This window comes from Salvelinus alpinus, chromosome 32 (genome assembly GCF_045679555.1).
Source record: "Salvelinus alpinus chromosome 32, SLU_Salpinus.1, whole genome shotgun sequence".
Classification (NCBI taxonomy): Eukaryota; Metazoa; Chordata; class Actinopteri; order Salmoniformes; family Salmonidae; genus Salvelinus; species Salvelinus alpinus.
The window spans coordinates 20,733,370-20,759,070 of record NC_092117.1 but is presented as its reverse complement, the minus strand read 5'-3'; the positions used below and the strand labels follow the sequence as shown (position 1 = coordinate 20,759,070).

General features: G+C 42.8%; 1 protein-coding gene across 10 annotated transcripts in view; it reads right to left on the bottom strand.

Annotated features, from left to right (window-relative positions):
- Nucleotides 1-11,820: 11,820 nt before the first annotated feature.
- Nucleotides 11,821-25,701, bottom strand: part of LOC139562127 (pleckstrin homology domain-containing family A member 1-like) — a 33,219-nt gene continuing 19,338 nt past the window's right edge. For 2 of the 10 annotated variants that reach the window (XM_071379485.1, XM_071379486.1), the window contains exons 5-14: nt 22,997-23,094; nt 22,271-22,402; nt 21,990-22,130; nt 21,800-21,868; nt 19,311-19,375; nt 19,143-19,206; nt 18,901-18,990; nt 18,439-18,509; nt 17,073-17,147; nt 11,821-13,858 (exon numbers count right to left, since the gene is read on the bottom strand). In XM_071379485.1, the coding sequence (XP_071235586.1) occupies nt 13,633-13,858; nt 17,073-17,147; nt 18,439-18,509; nt 18,901-18,990; nt 19,143-19,206; nt 19,311-19,375; nt 21,800-21,868; nt 21,990-22,130; nt 22,271-22,402; nt 22,997-23,094 (1,031 nt within the window). In that variant the 3' untranslated portion in view covers nt 11,821-13,632. Of the gene's footprint in view, nt 14,123-17,072; nt 17,148-18,438; nt 18,510-18,900; nt 18,991-19,142; nt 19,207-19,310; nt 19,376-21,799; nt 21,869-21,989; nt 22,131-22,270; nt 22,403-22,996; nt 23,095-25,701 lie in introns of all 10 variants that reach the window. The other 8 variants (XM_071379487.1, XM_071379490.1, XM_071379491.1 and 5 more) reach the window with 8 other exon arrangements.

Here is a 25,701-nt window from a genome sequence, read left to right as displayed (position 1 = left end):
AACTGAGTTTTTAGCTGGCACTGCATTTATATAAAAGCCTACTCAATTCCACATGGCCCGGCACACTTTCTATGCAATAACAATACGCATGTCTATGGTTGGTGTGTGTGTCACGTGCTAAAGGGAAGCGCTTTGGTATGTATTCATACATTTTTTCATTAGGCCTATTTGAATGAATTCTATTTTGAAATAGAAGAAACTTAGAATATGCTACACATTTGGAATAGGCCTATCATGGATCAAAATGTGATTTTATGGGAAGCCATTACATGTTTTATTAAAAACAATGCAACTGCATTTGCATCTAAGCTGAATAAATCACAATTAAAAAAGATCTCTGAATTGAAAAAGTCGTTAATGACACAAAAAGCAAACACTTTCTTCAGACCAGGTAGTGACTACTCTTTTCAACCTAGTCTGAGAGCATTTCGTATTATTCTGTACGTAAATCCGTGACCCTTCATTTAGTATGATATGCATTAATTTGAGGATGTCCATCACCCATTTCGTATTATATGTTACGAATTAGACTCGAATTTGCAACCTATGGGACATATGGGACTTGACTCCAATTTCATTCAGATTATTAAAATACTATATACCAATACCTCGCCATAGTAATAACAGGCAATACCTGCTCTGTTCCTTTGAGAATCATTCGAAGTAGCAGGTAACGTGATCTCATCTCACCTTCGCTACTTTTATTGTCGATGGAGCCCCTGGCACAAATCAAAAGAAATTAGACCAATATCTCTCAATTCTACGGATGACGTCAATTTATTATACACCGACAATATCTTACTTTATCTAGACAATGTACTGCAATCCCTCCTTAAATCTTTAAAGATCATGGACAAATTCAGCTCCATCTCAAGTTGTAAAATAAATCTAACCAAATCTGCCCTACTGCCTCTCAAGACCCGGATGAGGACTCCATCTCTACTTATGAAATCCCAATCGTTTCCCATTTTAAATATCTAGAAATAGATATACAGTATTTCCTTCCTTCCTAAAATCATTGGCAGAAACTTTAACAGAACACTCAAATCAATTCAATATCCCAGTTGCTTTAACTGGCAGAATATCTATTGTAAAAATGAATATACTGCCACGGCTGAATTTCTGTAGCTCAATGCTTCCCTTGTCTCCCCCTTCTGGCTATTGGGATAAAAAACATAGTGCAGTTTTAAAATGTATATGGCAAGGTAAGTGATTCCAGATAAAATTAACAAACTTGCAAAGAGGGAAAGACGTAGGACTATCCATACCAAACTTAAAATTCTATTTCCAGGCACTAGCATTTAGTGCAACCCCTGGCTGAGTATAGAGATACATATGGTGTCTCCTATTGCCCTGGAAGAGGTGGTTTTCACTGATATACCTTAAACAATGTAAACGACGCTTTGATCCTATTATTGCTCACACAATTTCTATTTGGCGCAAAATTGAAAAGCAATGTACAGGTAATTGGGAATCAAAATGGCATGCCCATACTCCAAAATGTCACTATAACGCCTTGCGATCTTGGGGGCGACCTTTTGCATCAACCCAAAGGTCGAAATGTTGAATCCTTCTCTTGCCAATATCATGGACAGTAATGGTTTGAGAACATTCCAAGATTTGAAAGACACTTACACTTATTTACAACTTAGGTCAGCTATGCTGGCCTATGGAGCACCTTGGGAAATCCAACTACCGAACCATCCAATGATGGGATTTAGAAATAAATTATCTGGGCTCCCAAAAGGACTGATCTCTATAATACACTGAACAAAAATATAAACACAACATTTAAAGTGTTGGTCCCATGTTTCATGAGCTGAAATAAAAGATCCCAGAAATGTTCCATATGCACAAAAAGCTTTTTTTTCCTCTCATATTTTGTGTTACAAATTTGTTTACATCCATGTTAGTGAGCATTCATCCTTTACCAAGATACTCTATGCACCTGACAGGTGTGGCATATCAAGAAGCTGATTAAACAGCATGATCATTACACAGATGCACCATGTGCAGGAGACAAATAAAGGCCACTCTAAAATGTTTAGTTTTGTCACACAACACAATGCCACAGATGTCTCAAGTTTTGAGGGAGTGTGCCATTGGCATGCTGACTGCAGGAATGTCCACCAGAGCTGTTGCCAGATAATTGAATGTTAATTTCTCTACCATAAGCCGCCTCCAATGTCGTTTTATAGAATTTGGCAATACGTCCAGTTGGCCTTACAACCACAGACTACGTGTAACCACGCCAGCCCAGGACCTCCACATGTTGCGTTTATACTTTTGGAAAGCTGATATTCTGAGCAAGCCATGAAAAAAGTACTTGAACAGAATATGGAATAATATGACCTTGGCATCCCGTAGTCCGAACCATCAACATAAACATTTAAAGTTTGTTCACAGAATCTATTTATACGAAGGAAATGTTTTACGATGAAATTGGCCCCAACTTCCAACTATTCACCGTGTCTCCTAAATCAGGTAGGCACATTCCTCCATATGATGCGGGAGTGCCCTGCAGTTAAATGCGGCTGGTGACAAATTACAAAGTAAATATTCAATGCTTTGCATATATTATGTTACTTAACAATGATACTTTAGCTCTTTAAATATCTCTAACAATCAGAGATGATTACTGCTGGCATGCAGCGCAGCCACAAAAATGATGTTGGCTCTTAGAGGGCAATCACCTCACTCTCTCCCAATTCGCCAGTGAATACAGGTACTGTTAGAAGTTATAACGTTAGAATTATCGACAGCGAGAATGAATGGTGCTAGTCAAGGAACAATTGAGGCCTGGACGAATATACTTGACTCTGTAAAGAATAATCTCAGCTAAAGCCCAACACATACTTTACATACAAAAAAATATACAGTATACACTGAGTGTACAAAACATTATGAACACCTGCTCTTTTCATTGCATAGACTCATCAGGTGAAAGCTATGATCCCTTATTGATGTCAACTGTTAGACTCTGTATGTATTTCTTACATTTCTTATTTTAATTTTAAAGTGGCAGCCTACAGGTCCATGTTTCATAAACGTATCATTTGAAGTGGATAATGTACCTGTAACCCCCCCAACAAAAAATAACAACTACAAATGTGGTCCCTAAAACATTTGCCTTTATATTATATCTCTAAACATTTAAATGTAGCTGTTTAGATAATCCCATTCACGTATGTGTGTGCCATCATAACATTGCTCATGATGAACTAATATGATAATTCCCCAATCAATAGGAAGCTATACATATAGACTGCCTACATTTAAAGAAATCACAGGAGAGGTCATGAAGCATGTATAATTCTGGATTCTGGACTTTCAGCCCTAAACATGCTGTTTTTTACTGTTCCCTATATGACTTAGTCACTCTTGGCAACTTACTCAACTCATATAATAGAGCTACAAAAATAACAGAGAGGGAGGGTGTGAGGCATTCTAGGATTGCTGTGGGTTATAAGCCATTTATAAAATAATTAGTTAACTCAATCTTATTTTTAAAAGTACACAATTTGCCCATTCATTAATATTTTCATGTGCGGTCAGAAACGAATCAATCAACAGAAACCAATATTTGAGGGAACTTGGGTGATGATGAATCATGACCAATTTTGTAAGCAAAGCTAACATTCAAAGCTTTTTCATTCAACCAACATTGTTCATAAGATCATTAGCAAACTGCTTTTTGTGGTATTCTAACAGAAAGCTTAAACTGTTTTCTGAAGTTGTACAAATTAAAGACTAAACAAATTGCTCTTATTAGAAGAAATATAGGCCAATTTCTAGCATGAAAAGCATGAATTCCAATGTTATAGCTAGTGGCTTATATACTGTAGTGTAGCGAACAACAAATCTCTGTCAAGTTGGATGCCTGTGGTGGGCTGTAAAAGATCCAGTAAACAGTGGACCAATGACTCATTGCCATAAACTATGATTGGTTATGGGCCAGGGATATTTTAACGACTATGGTTTAATGAGGTGGTTGGACCAATACTCAAGGCCCAGGCATTGAGATGGAGTTTGCCTAAGGCCCCTTGTGGTGCTATGGGGTTTGTCTAACATGCTCCTCCCATAACCAAAGGGGTACTTAGTGAGGAAAGCACAGGGATGGAGAGGGTCCTGTTTTCATAATGGTTCTCACTTTGTCTTGCATTGAAAGGGTGGGGGTATGTGGAACAAAAGTGGCACTGGAGTTCATGAGGTTTGGTGTTATTAACACTCTTCCCATTTGAATGTGTAGCTTTGGAGGACAATGGCATGTTGTGAAAATGACATGGCAACCTTTAAGGTCAACATCAACCCATTAAAACATATTCAGATGAAAACAACCTGCATTAGGTTACACCCTAATAAGTTAAAGAAGACGAGATCTGTCTTGTTGATGTGAGCTGTATGATTCCGAATGAGCATATGCAGAGGTCTCTAGGGCCAAACTGACACTATATTAGTCAAATCAAATTTTATTGGTCACATGCACATATTTAGCAGATGTTATAATCTAAAAGTAAAATAAATATATAAATATTAGGACGAGTAATGTCGGAGGTGCATTGACTAAAATACAGTAGAATAGAATAGTGTATATATATGAGATGAGTAAAGCAGTATGTAAACATTATTTAAGTGACTAGTGTTCCATTATTAAAGTGGTCAGTGATTCCAAGTCTATGTATATAGAGCAGTAGCCTCTAAGGTGCATGGTTGCGTAACCGGGTGGGAGTCGGCTAGTGATGGCTATTTCATAGTCTGATGACCTTGAGATAGAAGCTGTTTTTCAGTCTCTCAGGCCCCGCTTTGATGCACTTGTACTAACCTCACCTTCTGGATGATAGCGGGGTGAACAGGCCGTGGCTCGGGTGGTTGATGTCCTTGATAATCTTTTTGGCCTTCCTGTGACATCGGGTGCTGTGGGTGTCCTGGAGGGCAGGCAGTGTGCCCACGGTGATGCTTTGGGCAGACCGTACCACCCTCTGGAGAGCCCTGTGTTTATGGGCGGTGCAGTTGCCGTACCAGGCAGTGACACAGCTCGACAGGATGCTCTCAATTGTGCATCTGTAAAAGTTTCTGAGGGTCTTAGGGGCCAAGCCACATTTATTCAGCCTCCTGAAATTGAAGAGGCGCTGTTGCGCCTTCACCACACTGTCTGTGAGGGTGGACCATTTCAGATCGTTAGTGATGTGTACGCCGAGGAACTTGAAGCTTTCTACCTTCTCTACTGCGGTCGTCAATGTGGATAGGGGCAGGCTCCCTCTGCTGTTACCTGAAGTCCACGATCAGCTCCTTCGTTTTGTTGAAGTTGAGGTTATTTTCCTGGCACCACTCCTCCAGGGCCATTACCTCTTCCCTGTAGGCTTTCTCGTCATTGTTGGTAATCAGGCATACTACTGTTGTGTCGTCTGCAAACTTGAGTTGGAGGTGTGCGTGGCCACGCAGTCATGGGTGAACAGGGAGTACAGGACGGGGCTGAGCAAACACCTTTGTGGGGCCTCTGTGTTGAGGATCAGCGAAGTGGAGGTGTTGTTTCCTAACTTCACCACTTGGGGGCGGCATGTCAGGAAGTCCAGGACCCAGTTGCACAGGGCGGGGTTCAGACCAAGGGCCCCAAGTTTAATGATGAGCTTGGAGGGTACTATAGTGTTGAAGACTGAGCTATAGTCAATGAACAGCATTCTTACATAGGTATTCCTTTTGTCCAGATGGGATAGTGTGCAGTGCAATGTCGATTGCATCGTCTGTGGATCTATTGGCGCGGTAAGCAAATTGAAGTGGGTCATGGGTGTCAGGTAAGGTAGAGGTGATATGATCCTTAACTAGCCTCTCAAAGCACTTCATGATGACAGAAGTGAGTGCTATGGAGCGATAGTCATTTAGTTCCGTTACCTTTGCTTTCTTGGGTACAGGAACAATGGTGGACATCTTGAAGCAAGTGGGGACAGCAGAATGGGATACGGAGAGATTGAATATGTCCATAAACACTCCAGCCAGCTAGTCTGCGCATGCTCTGAGGAGGCGGCTAGAGATGCTGTCTGGGCCGGCAGACTTGCGAGGGTTAACACGCTTAAATGTCTTACTCACGTCAGCCACGGAGAACGAGAGCCCACAGTCCTTGGGAGCGGGCCACATCGGTGGCACTGTGTTATCCTCAAAGCGGGCGAAGGCGTTTAGCTTGTCTGGGAGCAAGATGTTGGTGTTTTTTTTCCCTTTGTAATCCGTGAATGTCTGTTGTCCCTGCCAACAGTGGCGATTTTAGCATGTAAATCTTGGTGGGGGAAAAAATAAAATATGTGGCATGCAAGGCCACAACACAACACTAAACAATACATTATTGCACTATAACGGTGACAAACGGTGCACACAAACTGTAAAGCTGTTCCAACAGCAGTCTCAACACCTTACCACTGCTACACCTGGCTCTCAGCAGAGTCTTGTCTGGCAGCGAAACAGTTCATTCATCCTCATTTATTGCCTTTTAAACAAACATAGTTGATTTGGCTGACTTGCTTAAACAAATGTGGTTTCTACTGACAATTGAGAGGTACAAACTATGGCATACGGGGACAACAAGCGGATAAGAGGCAATCGGTAATTTCGATTAAGACATTAATGAGCAAGTTAGGACAGACGTAGTCAATATAACTATTTGTTCAGCACTTTTGAAATGCACAGAGACAGAATTCAGAACATGGGTGTTCTCCCTGTAAACCAAGTCAGAACCGTAGGATAAATAAAGGGGGCATATAAGCAGACAATGAAAGCTCTTACAATATTCGATGAATACATTTCTCTAAAACAGGTTATAGGCTACATGTACACCACCAAGTCAGAACAGCAGGCGAAATTAGACTTTAATGCAGGGAAACTTAAATCAGTTCTACCAAATCTCTATCAACATGTTAAATGTGCAACCAGAGGGAAAAAAATTCTAGATCACCTGTACTCCACACACAGAGATGCGTACAGAGCTCTCCCTCGCCCTCCATTTGGTAAATCCGACCACAACTCTATCCTCCTGATTCCTGCTTACAAGCAAAAATTAAAGCAGGAAGCACCAGTGACTCGGTCTATAAAAAAAATTGTCAGATGAAGCAGATGCTAAACTACAGGACTGTTTTACTATCACAGACTGGAACATGTTCCGGGATTCTTCCGATGACATTGAGGAATACACCACATCAGTCACTGGCTTTATCAATAAGTGCATTGAGGACGTCGTCCCCACAGTGACTGTACGTACATACCCAAACCAGAAGCCATGGATTACAGGCAACATTCGCACTGAGCTAAAGGGTAGAGCTGCCGCTTTCAAGGTGCGGGACTCTAACATGGAAGCTTACAAGAAATCCCGCTATGCCCTGCGACGATCCATCAAACAGGCAAAGCGTCAATACAGGGCTAAGATTGAATCATACTACACCGCCTCCGACGCTCGTCGGATGTGGCAGGGCTTGCAAACTATTACAGACTACAAAGGGAAGCAGCGAGCTGCCCAGTGACACGAGCCTACCAGACGAGCTAAATCACTTCTATGCTCGCTTCGAGGCGAGCAACACTGAGGCATGCATGAGAGCATCAGCTGTTCCGGACGACTGTGTGATCAAGCTCTCCGTAGCCGACGTGAGTAAGACCTTTAAACAGGTCTTACTCACGTCTCAGGTCTTACGCAAGGCTGCGGGGCCGGATGGATTACCAGGACGTGTGCTCTGGGCATGTGCTGACCAACTGGCAGGTTTCTTTACTGACATTTTCAACATGTCCCTGATTGAGTCTGTAATACCAACATGCTTCAAGCAGACCACCATAGTCGCTGTGCCCAAGAACACAAAGGCAACCTGCCTAAATGACTACAGACCCGTGGCACTCACATCCGTAGCCATGAAGTGCTTTGAAAGGCTGGTAATGGCTCACATCAACACCATTATCCCAGAAACCCTAGACCCACTCCAATTTGCATACCGCCCAAACAGATCCACAGATGATGCAATCTCTATTGCACTCCACACTGCCCTTTCCCACCTGGACAAAAGGAACAACTATGTGAGAATGCTATTCATTGACTACAGCTCAGCGTTCAACACCATAGTACCCTCAAAGCTGATCACTAAGCTAAGGAACCTGGGACTAAACACCTCCCTCTGCAACTGGATCCTGGATTTCCTGACGGGCCGCCCCCAGGTGGTGAGGGTAGGTAGCAACACATCTGCCACGCTGATCCTCAACACTGGAGCTCACCGACAACAACGAGACAGCCTATAGGGAGGAGGTCAGAGACCTGGCCGGGTGGTGCCAGAATAACAACCTATCCCTCAACGTAACCAAGACTAAGGAGATGATTGTGGATTACAGGAAAAGGAGCACCGAGCACGTCCCTATTCTCATCGACAGGGCTGTAGTGGAGCAGGTTGAGAGCTTCAAATTCCTTGGTGTCCACATCAACAACAAACTAGAATGGTCCAAACACACCAAGACAGTCGTGAAGAGGGCACGACAAAGCCTATTCCCCCTCAGGAAACTAAAAAGATTTGGCATGGGTCCTGAGATCCTCAAAAGGTTCTACAGCTGCAACATCGAGAGCATCCTGACTGGTTGCATCATTGCCTGGTACGGCAATTGCTTGGCCTCTGACCGCAAGGCACTACAGAGGGTAGTGCGTACGGCCCAGTACATCACTGGGGCAAAGCTGCTTGCCATCCAGGTCCTCTACACCAGGCGGTGTCAGAGGAAGGCCCTAAAAATTGTCAAAGACCCCAGCCACCCCAGTCAGACTGTTCTCTCTACTACCGCATGGCAAGCGGTAACGGAGTGCCAAGTCTAGGACAAAAAGGCTTCTCAACAGTTTTTACCCCCAAGCCATAAGGTAATCAAATGGCTACCCCGACTATTTGCATTGCGTGCCCCCCCCCAGCCCCTCTTTTTACGCTGCTGCTACTCTCTGTTTATCATATATGCATAGTCACTTTAACTATACATTCATGTACATACTACCTCAATTGGGCTGACCAACCAGTGCTCCCGCACATTGGCTAACCGGGCTATCTGCATCGTGTCCCGCCTCCCGCCTCCCGCCAACCCCTCTTTTACGCTACTGCTACTCTCTGTTCATCATATATGCATAGTCACTTTAACCATACCCACATGTACATACTACCTCAATAAGCCTGACTAACCGGTGTCTGTATATAGCCTTGCTACTCTTATTTTTAAATGTCTTTTTACTGTTGTTTTATTTCTTTACTTACCTACACACATACACACACACACTTTTATTTCTCCGCACTATTGGTTAGAGCCTGTAAGTAAGCATTTCACGCACGAGACAAATAAACTTTGATTTGATTTGGAATTAAGAGGGGAAAATAGACCAAGTTATTAGGGTGAAGCACATGGGCTAATAACAGCTTACTACACAACATACACTTAGTATTACTTTCTTAGCTACAGTATACATATCTCCCTGGCATATTACATCGTTTATGCAGCAGCATACAAGACATTTTTGGACTCACCTTGTTGTGCTGTGCTCACTTGAACAGGAAGGCGGCGCGGCGGTCCATCCTGGGTAAATTTTATCATCAACGTCTGGCATTCTCTGGATTTATGGTGCTTTCAAGACAACTGGGAACTCTGAAAAAAGGTTGAATCATGATGACATCATTGATCTTCAGGTCGTAGCTGTAGAAAGATGCCCGAGTTCCCGATTTACAATTCCGAGTTGGATGACTGTTCAAAACATATTTTCCCAGTCTGAGCTAGTTTTTCCCCCGAGTTCCGAATTTACAGTTGTTTTGAGCGCAGTACATATCATGCTTCATTGACAGCATGGCCATTGTTGAATGTTTATAATTTTAAACTTGGAAAAGAGACCCTTAATTCCAGACTTGGACCACACAGCCACTCCACTGAATAGCAGGCTCTACTTCAACTGCACTGTTGGTTAAGGGCTTGTAAGTAAGCATTTCACAGTAAAGTCTACACTTGTTGTATTTGGCGCATGTTACAAATAGTCTGATTTGATTAGATTTGATTGCTTTGCAATGCTTGCAGTTAGACACTGATGCATTCCAAACCACTTCGTGTCGAATTTGCGATTTCCAACTTGTTGTGTAATATTTATGTCCAATGGTTGATGAGTACCGATACGTTTTATCTATAATTTCTCTTCATATGACAAGGGTTAAAAAGGATTTGCCAGTAGATTGTCGACTTGATTCATGATGATGACAGCTAGCTAAGATTTTGAAAGTATTATGTTGACATGATCAGTCCAATTAAAGCTACAGTAGATATAACGTGATTTTACGTAATTTTATCTGTGGCCAATGACCTTACCTTGAGCCTTCTAGGATGGACACTTCTAATGTAACTCTTCGGCAGCACCCAAGGGGCTTGAATTATTTTGCTCTACCCTTAGACATGGCGGTGACGTAGTGTCCCCATGAGTGACAGAACACTGAGCCAATCACGGCGCAAGTAGACATTACCAACCCCTACGCTCCGTATTTTCCACTGGGTGCCCCACCACCACAGAAAGCACTGGGCTAGGCTGAAACACCTGCATTTTGGAGCTGCCTTACTCAAGAACGAAAAAAAGAGACCATGTTTACTGTATGCGGCTTTATTAACTCAAGGATTAAAAAAAAAACATTATTTGCAAACTGATATGTGACACATATGAATGCCAAAATAACATGAAAAACAGGCAAGCCCCCCAATTTTTTGTATTATTTAAAAAAAACTAAAATGTGGGGAGCCCCACCTGCCCTGAATGATGGGTCGCCACTGCCTGCCACATACGTCTCCTGTCTGAGGCGTTGAATTGCGACTCCACTTTATCTCTGTACTGAAGTTTTGCCTGTTTGATTGCCTTACGGAGGGAATAACTACACTGTTTGTATTCGACCATATTCCCAGTCACCTTGCCATGGTTAAATGTGGTGGTTCGCGCTTTCAGTTTTGCGCGAATGCTGCCATCTATCTACCATTTCTGGTTTGGGTGGGTTTTAATAGACACCGTGGGAACAACATCCCCTATACACTTCCTGACGAACCCAAGTCACCGTGTCCGTGTAAACGTCAATGTTATTCTCTGAGGATACCCGGAACATATCCCAGTCCATGTGATCAAAACAATGTTGAAGCATGGACTCCGATTGGAGTCTCTCAGAAGCCCAACAAAAGCCACTCTTGCAGGCCAATAAAAGCATAGACAGACTGGGCTACCTCACTTCTTCTTACTCTTCTTACTCTTACTGGCCCCGAGTCAATCCAGATGTAGTCGTTTTTGTTTTCCACAAGCAACCGTATGGCATCATCATTGGTCACTGTGGGCCTCCATTCGACTAAACACAATTCATACCACCACACCCTGTTCAGACTTGACAGGTCAATGATTGGACACACAAATAATGCTGACTGACCATCATTACCAAAGTTCAGGCTGTATAGGAGTCAAATGTAGTGGCATTTCTACCCTGGGAAGAAAGTTAACCATTTAAATTTCACCACCAGGGGGCAGAGTAGTCATACAATTAAGTGTGAGGCTATGTAAGAGCAGTTGAACCATTTCTTAGTATTTAGCAGTTTATTCCAGTTTTTTATGCATTCATAGAATTGTCTGCTTTATCTGGATTTAGTCCTTGATTTTATTTCAAAATGTGTTAATTAATGACTAGTGGGAGTTGTATGAGCAGCTGCTAATCTTGATTGAACTGATTTGCAATAATTAAATCAACACCTGAACATTTTCAAAGTATTTCTTTCAAGTCATCCACGTAATAAATAGCGACACAATTAAAATCTAGCACACAAGACAAAAAGGGTTAGAATAACATTTATTTATTTTTATAGAATTTATGGCACTTTAGCAGCTATATGGTTTTGCAAAACCACTACTGAGAGCTATTGAAATAAGACCTTTGAGTAGTATTGTTGGGTTAACCTCCACTACCTGGCAATACAGGCACAGGGAAGTTCAAACGGAAATATACATCTTCCCACAATTTTACAACATAAAATAAAACCATCCCATACAAACTGTTGAAGAAAACCAATGTTTTCACACCCACAAAACAGCAGCTGTCATTGTCATAACTCAACAAATAGGGCAGCAGTCATTAAAATGGTTGAAGCCACTGTACAGTATACAGGTCTGAAGAGGTCAGGCAGCTTTGGTGAACAGTATTTATTTAAACATCATCTCTGTAAGACACTCTGGCCATCCCTTCCCTAGTAGTGACTGCTGTTGACTTTGGTCCCGTACTGAAGCCACCTCACTCTGTCGCTCAACTCACTCCCCCACTAAACTCCTATTGGTACAAGTCCGAAGATAACCCCAAAACAGTACCCTGCAGGATTATGCAAACATCCATGGATCGTTGCACGAAATGAGTGCCTTTTGCTTCCCTTTGATATGTTAAGTAAAAATTGTGCACCAACATCACATTTAAGTCTGTTAAATTAAATGAAGTAACCTTTAATATAGACCACACAAAGAATTCAATAAATCCGATTTTTTTGCATCTGATTAAAGACTTGCTAAAGTTGAAAATGTGCTCTTTATGACAGAATGCTAAATTAGGTGAAATCAATTTGTTTTTTCTACCAATTTATATTTCTCAAAAAGGCACCGAATTGGTGGAACGACCCACATGGCTTGCTTTGGAGCTGCACAGTCCTCTCGAACCAGTCCACAGTGTGTGCCAACAACTTTCTAACTGTAATACTCTGGTGTGGATCTTGAGTGGGATTGTATGTAGGTTTTAAAATCAGATAAAGAAAATGTCTGTTAGAATAATTCGGGTCATACACTATACATTAAAATTAAAAATAAAGACAACGTTCAATAAGAACAACAGTGAATGTATGAAATGACCAGGCATGATTATTTCTGTAGCTTGACAACTATTCCCTCAGAGAATATAGCTTGCTCCCTTAAAATATACACTCACTAGCTCACAAATTGTTGAATTAATCTTTGTGCCTAGTCATGAGTTGCAGGTAAAACTCTTCATTACATTTTAAATCTAAATGTGTAGGCGAACATTAATGTTTGATCTAAGGTGGGAGAAAATGACAAATGGCGTATCTTTGGCGTAGAGCTCAGTGTGAATCCCACCCTCCCTACACACACAGACACACAGCTGATTGCATGACTTTATGTATGTGTCCACAGGCCTCAACTTCAACTGAGCAGATGACTAACAATGAAACACCAGGAGAGAACGCAACCCCTCTGTCCCTGAGTGACTTTCAACTCTAATATCTGACCAGAGTTGACTAGTTGGGTTAGGTAACATGAGATGGATAGAGGTCAGACATATTATACAGTCATTCACTTTGGCATGGAGTCCAGTTCCTGCTTTCTGCCATTTCTATCCAGATGACTTCCGGTCAGTTTGGTGGAGGAGACCACCAGCCCCCTGGTTCTGCTTCTCTCGGTTATTCAAAAGCACTCCTCTCATTTCCTCCATTATCACTGTTGCCACACATCATCTCCTAGTTTGTGGGTAGGGGTGAGACTTCACTGACTGGCAGGTCAGTAGGGTCCAAGTCAAGGGGGGGGTTCTGGTGGGTAGCCCTCAAAGGTGCTGCACTGTCTCCATGGTGACTCGAGGGTGGTGGCAGCGGTCACTTGGACAGGCGTGTCTCCTGTAGTGACAGTCGGGCGTGGCTGGGTCGTGGCAGGAGGCTCATGAAATGTTCGCTGTCCCACGCCAGGCTCCGGGCGTGCGCCGCCCGCGACAGCAGGGCACCCTGGGTAGGGTGGCACTGCAGATAAGGGCGAGCGAGGGACGGGGGGCCCCGGGTGGCTGCGGTAGAATGTGGATTGGGAGGAACAGCCACAGTGCTCCTGCTGAGAGAGGACAGAGGGGTGTGTCCCCCAGAATCACAGTCAGACAGGGACCAAGGGCGGTGACGAAAATCTAATTTGGAAAACAGTTGTGAATAGAGTCAGTGGCAGACTTGTGGTGTAGCGGCTGATGCAGCAGCAGTGGTAGTAGTAGCAGCAGACAGTAGAAGTGCTGGTAAAGCTGTGACGGTGGTAGTGCAAGCAGCAGTAGTAGTAGCAGTAGTGCTTGTTTTTTTTTAAGTTAGTATTTCACTGTCATTTCACTCTCTGTAAAAACAAGAGGGGGTGAGGAATAAAGAAAGTAAGAAAGAACATGTCAGTGACCAGTTGGTGGTGTTGTTACGGATCCGCCCCCTTTTTTAAAATTTTCGCCTAAAATGACATACCCAAACCTAACTGCCTGTAGGTCAGGCCCTGAAGCAAGGATATGCATATTCTTGGTACCATTTGAAAGGAAACACTGAAGTTTGTGGAAATGTGAAAGGAATGTAGGAGAATAACAATAGATCTGGTAAAAGATAATACAAAGAAGAAAAAAAACATTTTGTATAATCATCTTTGAAATGCAAGAGAAAGGCCATAATGTATTATTCCAGCCCGGGTGCAATGTAGATTTTGGCCACTAGATGGCAGCAGTGTATGTGAAAAATTCTAGACTGATCCAATGAACCATTTCATTTCTGTTCAAAATGTTGTATCAAGACTGCCCAAATGTGCCTAATTTGTTTATTAATAACTTTATGTTCAAAATTGTGCACTCTCCTCAAACAATAGCATAGTATTATTTCACTGCAATAGCTACTGTAAATTGGACTGTGCAGTTAGATTAACAAGAATTTAAGCTTTCTGCCAATATCAGGTATGTCACATATTGTTGTGTGTGTCAAATAGCTATGCTTTATCTTGGCCAGGTCGCAGTTGCAAATGAGAACTTGTTCTCAACTAGCCTACCTGGTTAAATAAAGGTGAAATAAATAAATAAAATGTCAATGTCCTGGGAAATGTACAACCTCATGCTAATCGCATTAGCCTACATTAGCTCAACCGTCCCGTGGAAGGGACACTGATCCCGAAGAAGTTGTTAAGGAGGGAGCAAGCCAAGTAGCACTTATTAGATGTTAACCCAATCCAGTCACCCAGTAAAAACAGTTTGTGACCATAAATAAAAGAACGCCTGATTGCCCATGCTGGCATTTCAAAATGTCCCCCTCCCCCAATCAGTTCAAAATGTCCCCCTCCCCCAATCAGTTCAAAATGTCCCCCTCCCCCAATCAGTTCAAAATGTCCCCCTCCCCCAATCAGTTCAAAATGTCCCCCTCCCCCAATCAGTTCAAAATGTCCCCCTCCCCCAATCAGTTCAAAATGAAAAACATCAAAGTCATCATAATGCTGTACCATAAATTCAAACATGCAGCCGGACAGAGAACATGTAAAAACGTGCAGTACCAGCCGAAAGTTTGAACACACCTACTCATTCCAGGGTTTTCCTTTACTATTTTCTACATTGTAGAATAATAGTGAAGACATCAAAACAACACATATGGAATCATGTAGTAACCAAAAAAAGTGTTAAACAATCTAAATATATTTTATATTTAATATTCTTCAAAGTAGCCACCCTTTGCCTTGATGACAGATTTGCACACTTGGAATTCTCTCAAACAGCTTCACCTGGAATGCTTTTCCAACCATCTTGAAGGAGTTCCCACATATGCTGAGCACTTGTTGGCTGCTTTTCCTTCAATCTGCGGTCCAACTCATCCCAAATCATCCCAATTGGGTTGAGGTCGGGTGATTGTGAAGGCCAAGTCATCTGATGCAGCACTCCATCACTCTCCTTCTTGGTCAAATAGCCCTTACACAGCCTGGAGGTGTGTTGGGTCCTTGTCCTGTTGAAAAACAAATGATAGTCCCACTATGCCAAACCAGATGGGATGGCGTATTGCTGCAGAATGCTGTGGTAACCATGCTGGTTAAGCGTGCCTTGAATTCTAAATAAATCACTGACACCATCACACCACCTCCTCCATGCTTCATGGTGGGAACCACACATGCTGAGATCATCCGTTCACCTACTCTGTGTCTCACAAAGAGATAGCGGTCGGAACCAAAAATCTCAAATTTGGACTTGTCACACCAAAGGACAGATTTCCACCGGTCTAACGTCCATTGCTCATGTTTCTAGGCCCAAGCAAGTCTCTTCTTCTTATTGGTGTCTTTTAGTAGTGGTTTCTTTGCAACAATTCGACCATGAAGGACTGATTCACACAGTTTCCTCTGAACAGTTGATGTTGAGATGCGTCTGTTACTTGAACTCTGTGAAGCATTTAGAGGTACCTACCTGCAGCAGAGGTAACTCTGGGTCTTCCTTTCCTGTGGTGGTCCTCATGAGAGCCAGTTTCATCATAGTGCTTGATGATTTTTGAGACTACACTTTAACATTTTCCAGATTGACTAAACTTCATGTCTAAAAGTAATGGACTGTTGTTTCTCTTTGCTTATTTGAGCTGTTTGTGCCATAATATGGACTTGGTCTTTTACAAAATAGGGCTGTCTTCTGTATACCACCCCAACCTTCTCACAACAAAACTGATTGGCTCAAACGCATTAAGAAGGAAAGAAATTCCATAAATTAACAAGGCACACGTGTTAATTGAAATGCACTCGAGGAGACTACCTCATGAAGCTGGTTGACAGAATGCCAAGAGTGTGCAAAGCTGTCATCAAGGCAAAGGGTTGGTACTTTGAAGAATCTCAAAAATAAAATAGATTTTGATTTATTTAACACTTTGTTGGTTACTACATGATTCCATGTGTGTTATTTCATAGTTTTGAGATCTTCACTATTATTCTACAACGTAGAAAATAGTAAAAATAAAGAAAAACCCTGGAATGAGTAGGTGTCCAAACTTTTGACTAGTACTGAAAGAGCAGTTTAATTACATGACTTGAAGCAGACCATTCAACAGAAACACTACACCATAACGGTGATTCTTCAGGTATGCTAGGTCAGTTAGTTCACTTCCGAGTGTACATATACAGAGGAAGTCATCATACACAACACAATCATACACAACCATAAACAGCTAAACAGTTATTTATGTGAAGATGATTGTGGTTTAGCTCCCAAAGATAAAGTTTATTCTAATTTTCTAAATAAAGTTTGAAGTTAACTGGGTTATGCAAGTCGACGGTGTGAGAGAGTAAACAGAAATACAGGCAGTGGACAGGAAGTAGAACTAGTGACAGGCAGTATGTGAGACGTCTAAGACAGGTATACAGCTGCAGGAGACTGCAGAGACACAGAGAGAGAAAGAGAGACAAGGAGAGTGTGAGAGCACATATGAAGTGATATAGACAGAAACAGGAAACATGTCTGTACAACATTTTTTACACAACACTGCAGCACATCTTAGAGAGGTAGCGTCCCAATTCTCCTGAAGTGTGCATTCATACACTCCCTCCCTACGACGCATTTAAAAATAATTGGGTGTTTCCACCATATTGTCCTTTACTTTTAAATCCATCAGGGAAAGTGAACAAGTGCACACTAAGGTAAGATTCAAATCAGTCTGGCTCCATTATACACCCATTGGACAATCAATACGAAGACCATCAAAAGGGGTAACCAGTGATTTTATACCTTTTGTAAATTGTGGTTGTACCAGAGATGCGTTAGTACAGATTTCAAATGTGTGTGTGTGTGGTAAGGGTTTTCAAAGTTGCAGAGGGATGTTTAAAATGTTTAGTCATCTTCAAATGGTAACAGAGCCACAATAGCAAATGACATTTTATGAATTTAGTAGACGCTCTTATCCAGAGCAACTTACAGGAGCAATTAGGGTTAAGGTGCTTTGCTCAAGGGCACAGACAAATGTTTCACCTAGTCGGCTCCTAGCAACCTTTCGATTACTGGCCCAATGCTCTTAACTGCTAGGCTACCTGCGGTTAAGAGCGGGATGAGTGGGTGTGGAAGTGAATGGGAGGCAGTGACTAGCTGCAGAGGTCCAGGGAAGTTAAAGGGATACTGGGAGATTGTGGTTCTACTTACTCAAGAGTCAGATGAACTCTTGGATACCATGTTTATGTCTTTGCGTGCTGTATGAAGGAAGTTAGCAGTAGTATTGTGAGCCAATGCTAACTAGCATTAGTGTAATGACAAAGTCTACAGGTACGGTAGCATTGCGAAACTACCACTAACGTCCCTAACACAGCACACAGAGATCTAAAAATGTATCAACGAGTTCATCGGACTCTAAATTCCAGAGTTTCGCAGTATCCCTTTAAGCTACATTTAGTCAAGGGAATGAGTTTATGGGACTAACCCCAGAGCTGAGGTAGAGCATGAACAGGATGACAGGAAAAGCAAAGAAGCAGAGGTAGAGGAGAGAAGGTCTGAGTTGGAGTTACAGAATGGGCAGCGGGGTGGAGAGGTTAGAGCCCACACAGGGAGGTCATTTACAGTTTGGTTTTTAGGGAGGCAGAGTGTTGACTCTCCAGTCCACTCCATGACATCAAAGACCAAAGGTTAGTGAAAAACAACAGTACAGAGAAGGAGCTTTGGGGAACAGGAGCTGACATACGTGCTGCACTCCCCGATTCGGGCCGTATACCTCTGTATACAGGGGTTCGACAGCCGTCTGGCCTGCCGCATCTGCAACAACACAGTGGACAGCTGGATTAGAGCAGGTTGGGAAGGGCCAGGCTTGCCCACAGTACAGGGGGAAAAGAGAGGGAGTGGAAGAGAAAAAAGGAGACGTGGAGACTGCACTGCCTATACTATACCAGGGGGGCTAACACCTACAGTAGGAGGGGGACCAACCTCTACCCTCTGTAGTGAGTACAGAAAGTGACACATACTTTACACTCCTCTCTGCATCCTCACTGTTTGTGTGTGTGTGTTGGGCTGCCATGAACACATGACACAAATAGATAACAGATCAATGTGTTTCTACTAAGGACCAGACAGACGGGAGACTGAACATAAGAGCCAGAGGGCATGCAGTAGCCCTATAATCCCAGTGACATGGTGGGTGGTTACGTACGGTGGCTGCAGATCTCCCAGGTCCCCGCAGGGCTACGATGGCCCCAGAGACAGCCTTGATCCAGCTGTGCATCTCCTCTGGACTGTCAGCCTGCAGGGAGAGAGGAGACAGAGGACAACGGGGCAAATTGTAAAAGGGGGAAAGTCAGAGGTGAGAGAAATACATATACTGAGTGGGATATTTCTTAATATTAATCTAGACATATGTCATAGAAAAAATAAATATGTTTAATCTCTTCTCACCTGAATGTAAAAGGTCCTAGAAGTGGTGACAACCTCAAAGAGATTATCCCTCATCAAGATGTCACTGGAAATACAAATATAAACAGTGATCAAAATCAAAGTTACATGCAATAAATGTGGATGTAGAGGCTTCCTTCAACCATGACAATGCTGAGAGTTGTGCAGTACCTCTGTTTGCACTCCTGAACTTTGTGGACCTCCTTCAATGGAATAATTCTCAGAGGGTCCTTCTCCTGGAGAGAGGGGGGGTCAAGAAGAGAGGGTCAAGAGGAAGATAAGAAATGACATATTTTAAGAACCCCAAATTTATAACAAACTGTTTTAACGTGTGCTATAGCTCAGTTCTGGTGACTTTTTAAAAGGACATTCTACTCCAAAATGACTGAAATGCTGACAATCTAAAATATAATGTCCACCTCCAGAAATGAGCTAAAGAACATATCGGTTAAAGTATTTGTAAAAAAAAATATAACCTAGGAGGGGGACCAACCTCTACCCTCTAACCTTAAATCCATATTATCAGGTATGCTATTAGCAATAAGCATTATCACCTGTAGCCCCACTAATGCAGCATAGTGGCTATAAATAAATAGGCAACCCCATACTTCAGCCTATCTGCATTTACACTATTGGGCTAATCATTAGTAGTCCTGCATCTGTTCGGATACCTATGTTCCCGTGAGTGACCCACACTTATTTTTTATTTTTTTTAAATGCGCCGAACCCACATTTACATAAGTCCTCATAAGTACCCTTTACTCAGTACTTTGTTGAAGAACCATTGGCAGCGATTACAGCCATGAGTCTTCTTGGGTATGACACTACAAGCTTGGCACACCAGTATTTGGGGAGTTTCTCCCATTCTTCACTGCAGATCCTCTCAAGCTCTGTCAGGTTGAATGGGGAGTGTCACTGCACAGCTATTTTCAGGTCTCTCCAGAGATGTTCGATCGGGTTCAAGTCCGGGCTCTGGCTGGGCCACTCAAGGACATTCAGAGACTTGTCCCGAAGCCACTCCGTTGTCTTGACGGTGTGCTTAGGGTCGTTGTACTGTTGGAAGTTAAACCCTCACCCCAGTCAGGTCCTGAGAAGGTTTTAATCAAGGATCCCTCTGTACTTTGCTCCGTTCATCTTTGCCTCGATCCTGACTAGTCTCCTAGTCCTTGCCGCTGAAAAACATCCCCACAGCAGGATGCCGCCACCACGTTTCACCATAGGGATGGTGCCAGGTCTCCTCCAGACATGACACTGGACATTCAGGCCAAAGAGTTCAATCTTGGTTTCATCAGACCAGAGAATCTTGTTTCTCATGGTCTGAGTCCTTTAGGTGCCTTTTGGCAAACTCCAAGAGGCTGTCATGTGCCTTTTTACTGAGGAGTGGCTTCCGCCTGGCCACTCTACCATAAAGGCCTTATTGGTGGAGTGCTGCAGAGATGGTTGTCCTTCAGGAAGGTTCTCCCATCTCCACAGAGGACCATCGGGTTCTTGAGCACCTCCCTGACAAAGGCCCTTCTCCCCCATTTGCTCAGTTTGGCCAGGTGGCCAGCTCTAGGAAGAGTCTTGGTGGATCCAAACTTCTTCCATTTAAGAATGATGGAGGCCACTGTGTTCTTGGGGACATTTAATGCTGCAGACATTTTTTGGTACCATTCCTGTAACTATTCCCCAGGTCGTTGCTGTAAATGAGAATGTGTTCTCAGTCAACTTACCTGGCAAAATAACAGATAAATAAAAAAATAAAATAACAAATCTGTGCCTTGACACAATCCTGTCTCGGAGCGCTACAGACAATTCCTTTGACCTCATGGCTTGGTTTTTGCTCTGTCATGCACTGTCTACTGTGGGACCTTATATAGACAGGTGTGTGCCCTTCCAAATCATGTCCAATCAATTGAATTTACCACAGGTTGACTCCAATCAAGTTGTAGAAACATCTCAAGGATGACCAATGGAAACAGGATGCACCTGAGCTGAATTTCAAGTCACATAGCAAAGGGTCTGAATACTTATGTAAATAAGGTATGTTTTTTTTTGTTATATACATTTGCAAACATTTCTAAAAACCTGTTTTCGCTTTGTCCTTATGGGGCACTGTGTGTAGATTTGAGGAAAATGTGTTATTTAATTCATTTTAGAATAAGGTTTTAACGTAACAAAATGGGGAAAAAGGGAAGGGGTCTGAATACTTTCCGAATGCATTGTATATTAGATTCTGGGAATTCCCTCCCAATGGCACTCTTAACTTGAATACTCCTCGAGAGGAATATTTCTCTCACATTGAACACACAAGCTGACTAGGTAAATAGTTCAATTTTTTTAATGCACTGGTCTTTTGGACTCCTTTCTGTTGAGCAAAACCAACTTTCAAGGCCTTATTGATAGTATTATTTGGAACACAAAGACGACAAAGGAGAAAGACTGTCCTTGGGCACTGTTGATGATAAATTGACAAATGCTGGAGAAAAATATGGGCAAGCATGGAAGTTCTTCGTGGAGTGTGCGTGTAGTAGGGCACATAGACAGGGACATGCTAGGACATGTGTAGCAGAGGCACAAAATTCCAGGAACATGAGGTGGAGCATGCCAGGACAAGCGAGTGTGTGTGTGAGTAATAAGTCATTCTAGTATGCTTTCCAGTGTTGATGAAAAGGACTTACCAGATCTGATTTGAAGTAACTCATTGAGTTCTCCTCCAGTAAGAAATATCTCCTTTTCCAATTCCTCATCTGGGGAAAAGAGCATAAAAACACACATTCCTTCTTCATTCTATTGCCCCCCTACTGTAACACTCCAGACCTCAAACGAAGAGCCCCCCTACTGTAACCCACTATAGTCCCCTGCACTCACCACAGCTCCCTGCTTCACACAATAGCCAGACTTGATGACCGTCTTGTCTTGGGTCGGCCTTCCCAGGAAGTATGGCAGCTGGTTGTGGGATCTCTGCAGCAACTCTCGCTCGGAACCCTCCTGGCCCTCTCCCCTTTCCTGCTTTTGGGAGGGGAGGGGGGGTACACCTGAGTTGTGTAGTCCCCTAAAAATGGTCTGTAGATGCTCAAACTATCAACTGCAACTCTACTGAAAATTAACTAGCTAGGGTTAGGGATAGATAGGGGGCTAGCCTTGCCTACCTGCATCTGGGTTATGATGGGAACTCCCCCGATGATGTCAGTCCTGTAGGAGACCTGCTTCTTGGGTCCCAGGTTGTCCAGAAGGGCTTTCTGGGTCTCCACATTCTGTTGGCCATCATAGGACTTTGGCACCTGCAAGAGAAAATGGTGTGAAAAACATTCCTAACATGTACAGGATACCTTGATTCCTCCTGTTTTACAACTTCTACTGATTACTCCTGTTTCTAGCTCTGAGGTTGGAGTGTGTGGGATAGGAGGGATCCCAAGAGTTGAGTGAGAGTACTTCACAGCTCCCCTAAACCAAGGGCAAAAATGTATAAGATGTTTTCTTGCCACATTTTCACATGCAGTGAAATGTGTTGTTTACTGTTTCCCCTGGAGCAAATTAGGGTTAAGTGCCTTACTCAAGGGCACAGCGACAGATATTTCACCTTGTCGGCTCAGGTATTCGAACCGGCGACCTTTCTGTTCCTTGCCCAACGTTCTAACCGTTAGGCTACCTGCCGCCCAGAAAGGTCTCTCCTAACAATAACTATCCTGCCAGTCACCCTCTTGACTATCACACACATGGGAAATCTTGAGATTTTACTCACTTTACTAGGAGTCAATGACTTCAGTCATTAACAGGAAGTCATAGTTTTCTAAAGAGGACTAGGCTATGTCTTCTTGTGTGTGACACAAGTCCTTAGCAATAAAAGACAGTGCAGCATTTAGTGAGAGACTCACAGTGATTTTGGTGGCCTTGTTAAGAGCGTTCACCCAGTCCACCAGGTCCTGCTGATCATTGGCCTGGAGGAAGAATTTCCTCATGCCAGCGTTGATGACTGAGAAAGAGGAAGGGAAATACCAAGAAAGAGATGGAAGACATCAAAAATAGGTCTAAATGGGGAGTGACACATTCAAAAGATAAGAAAAAAAAAATAGCACAAATATATATATACATATAAAAATAAAATTGGGTCACTGGTGACAATACAGAAGTTAAAAGGCTGTAGCTTAATTACAACTGGTTGAGAGGAAATAGAGTGGATTGTCCAGCCTGCTCTCAGACTAGACTAAAAGTAGTATGAGATTTTCCATTTGGTATGGTTACACAAGACAGGTTACTTAAGGCAAAATAATAGAAAATGCTCTGACCAGGTTGGATTGTCTGCTGTTCCTAATAGGACAGGGCATAGCAGGAGCATTGGGTCCATTATCTGAGAGTGGAGAATTGCATCAAGGCAATCAGCAGCCCATTCTAATGACCTTCCACCAATATGTTAACAAAAGGAGCTCAAGACTATTACAAATTACACACACAAATGACAAAGGGGTTTTAGGTCTAAGCCTGATTAGCTCTGAACCATTGCTGGCACAGAGACTGATCCTGTTGCCATCTTTCATTATCTCTTAATTATTTCATCCCTCCCTTCACTTTCCCGCTCTCCCTTTCAGATCATTGGGTTAAATTACATTGCATTATAGCCTGGGTGATGGTGCAGCGAATAGCTCTAAGCACTAGAACTTTGTGACACAATGGCCATCATTCTTTTAAATTTCTATATGAGCGTGGGTGTGCACATGTGTTGCTTGCGCCAGTGACTGCAGGGACCAGACTCACACTAGCTAGTCAAACTTGTACATGCCATAGGTTATCATTCCATCTGGTCGTGCCGGTCTTGACCGCATCAAATCGATGTAATGAAGCTAGCTAAGATTACCAGCTATGTTAGCCAGCTAGCTAGCTTGCTACCAAGGCGAATTGAGGCTATTTTGATGCACTTCCCGTCCTTGTCTACAACTCCATTCAAACTCAATCCATTTTTTCTTCTCGTAACTATTCGAATACCAACGTCCATTTGGATATTCGAATAACCATGCCCATCCCTAAGTGCCACTTGTTCTGACCACACAAAAACCACAGTGATGGAAACTGAAAGGAGACATGACCATTGACTGAACATTAATGGTGTGGAATGAATGAGTGACTCAATGAGTGGGAGATGATTAGTAAGAGGCTGGCATGCCATGGGCATTTTGTTAAACATACTGACAACGAGATCATGGAAAAAGAAAGACGAGGCTATAAATCAATCCAAAAGTGACAGCATTTAAACAAGAAGAAACCAAAATCGTACCAATGTGGCATACATGGGTGTGTATGCCACATTAGCATGTACAATTTACCCCACTATAAACTGTAACAGTCTGGCTCTAAGGGGTGTGTAGACCAAGGGTGGTGGGGGCTCTCAAAGGAAGTGAATAATAAGCTGGGAGGGCGATATCTAAGATCTGACTCACAGCTGCGATCACACACAAAACATGTGTGTTGTTGAGTCACACAGCCGGGCCGCAGCATCAGAGCCACACACACACACACGGACATGAATCATAGCTTGCCACTCTGATCCTTGGTTTACTGTAAGCCCATCTGGAAGTATGACAGCCTTTCCCAAATGACTTTTCCTGAAAACACCAATTAAGAGCTACTTTTAAAAGACATGGGAGTTAGGAAGGGGTGCGATGGTAATAAATGTGGAAATCAACAAAACATGGCATGCAAACAGTGGTTTAAAAATACCCCAGACTTTTGAGAATGGGTTCCGATTCGGATGCCAGCATCCTGTCAAAACCCCAACACACACACACACAACGGTGTGGTGATGACGGGGGCAGTTCTGTCACACACACTAGTGTTTCCTTCTATTGAGGGCGAAGGGGGGATTGCTGACACACACAGGCCAACAAGAGATTGTATTTTAAAATAATAATTTCAAACCTTTTATTATATTGAGACATGATCACATAGGCCTATGTCTGTTTTTTTGTTCGTGAGAGTACTTGGGAACAGAAAAAATGTAATTGGTCCATGGGCCGCCAGTCGATGACCCCTGATGTACAGTATCCTGATCAGCTGCTATCCTGCATGTCTCTTTTGGCTAAACAGCTGAAACTATGCAGGGTTGTCCGTAGCGTGGAGACAAGCCACAGCAAAATCAAGCTGAGGTGATAGAGGTGAGAGAAGGGCAAGAAGGATGCATTCCTCCCTTAGGTTCAAGTCAATCTAAACGACCCAGCCTTGTGTACATGGGTGGCATCTGTCAGGGCAGACCTTGAACTGAGAAATTCTGGCTCTTTGAGATGTCACTGTCATGTCAATCCTGAAAAAAAGCTGGATTTATTGCTGAACAGAAACATGGACTCACCTACCCCCCCCATATCATTAGTCATTTCAACTCATGCAAATGGAAAAAAGAGCCCATGGCCATATAAATAACGGAACTTTTGGTGTCCAATAACATTCTAAATCTAGAAACTAAGTTTGCCGAAATCTGTATATCTATAGCTGTGGTTTAGTATGAGTTTAAAGATACTGAAGGTCATGAAAAGTTGAGCCAAGTTACAACCACTTCCCTATTAATTGAGCAGAGGAACTGAGAGGAAAGAGA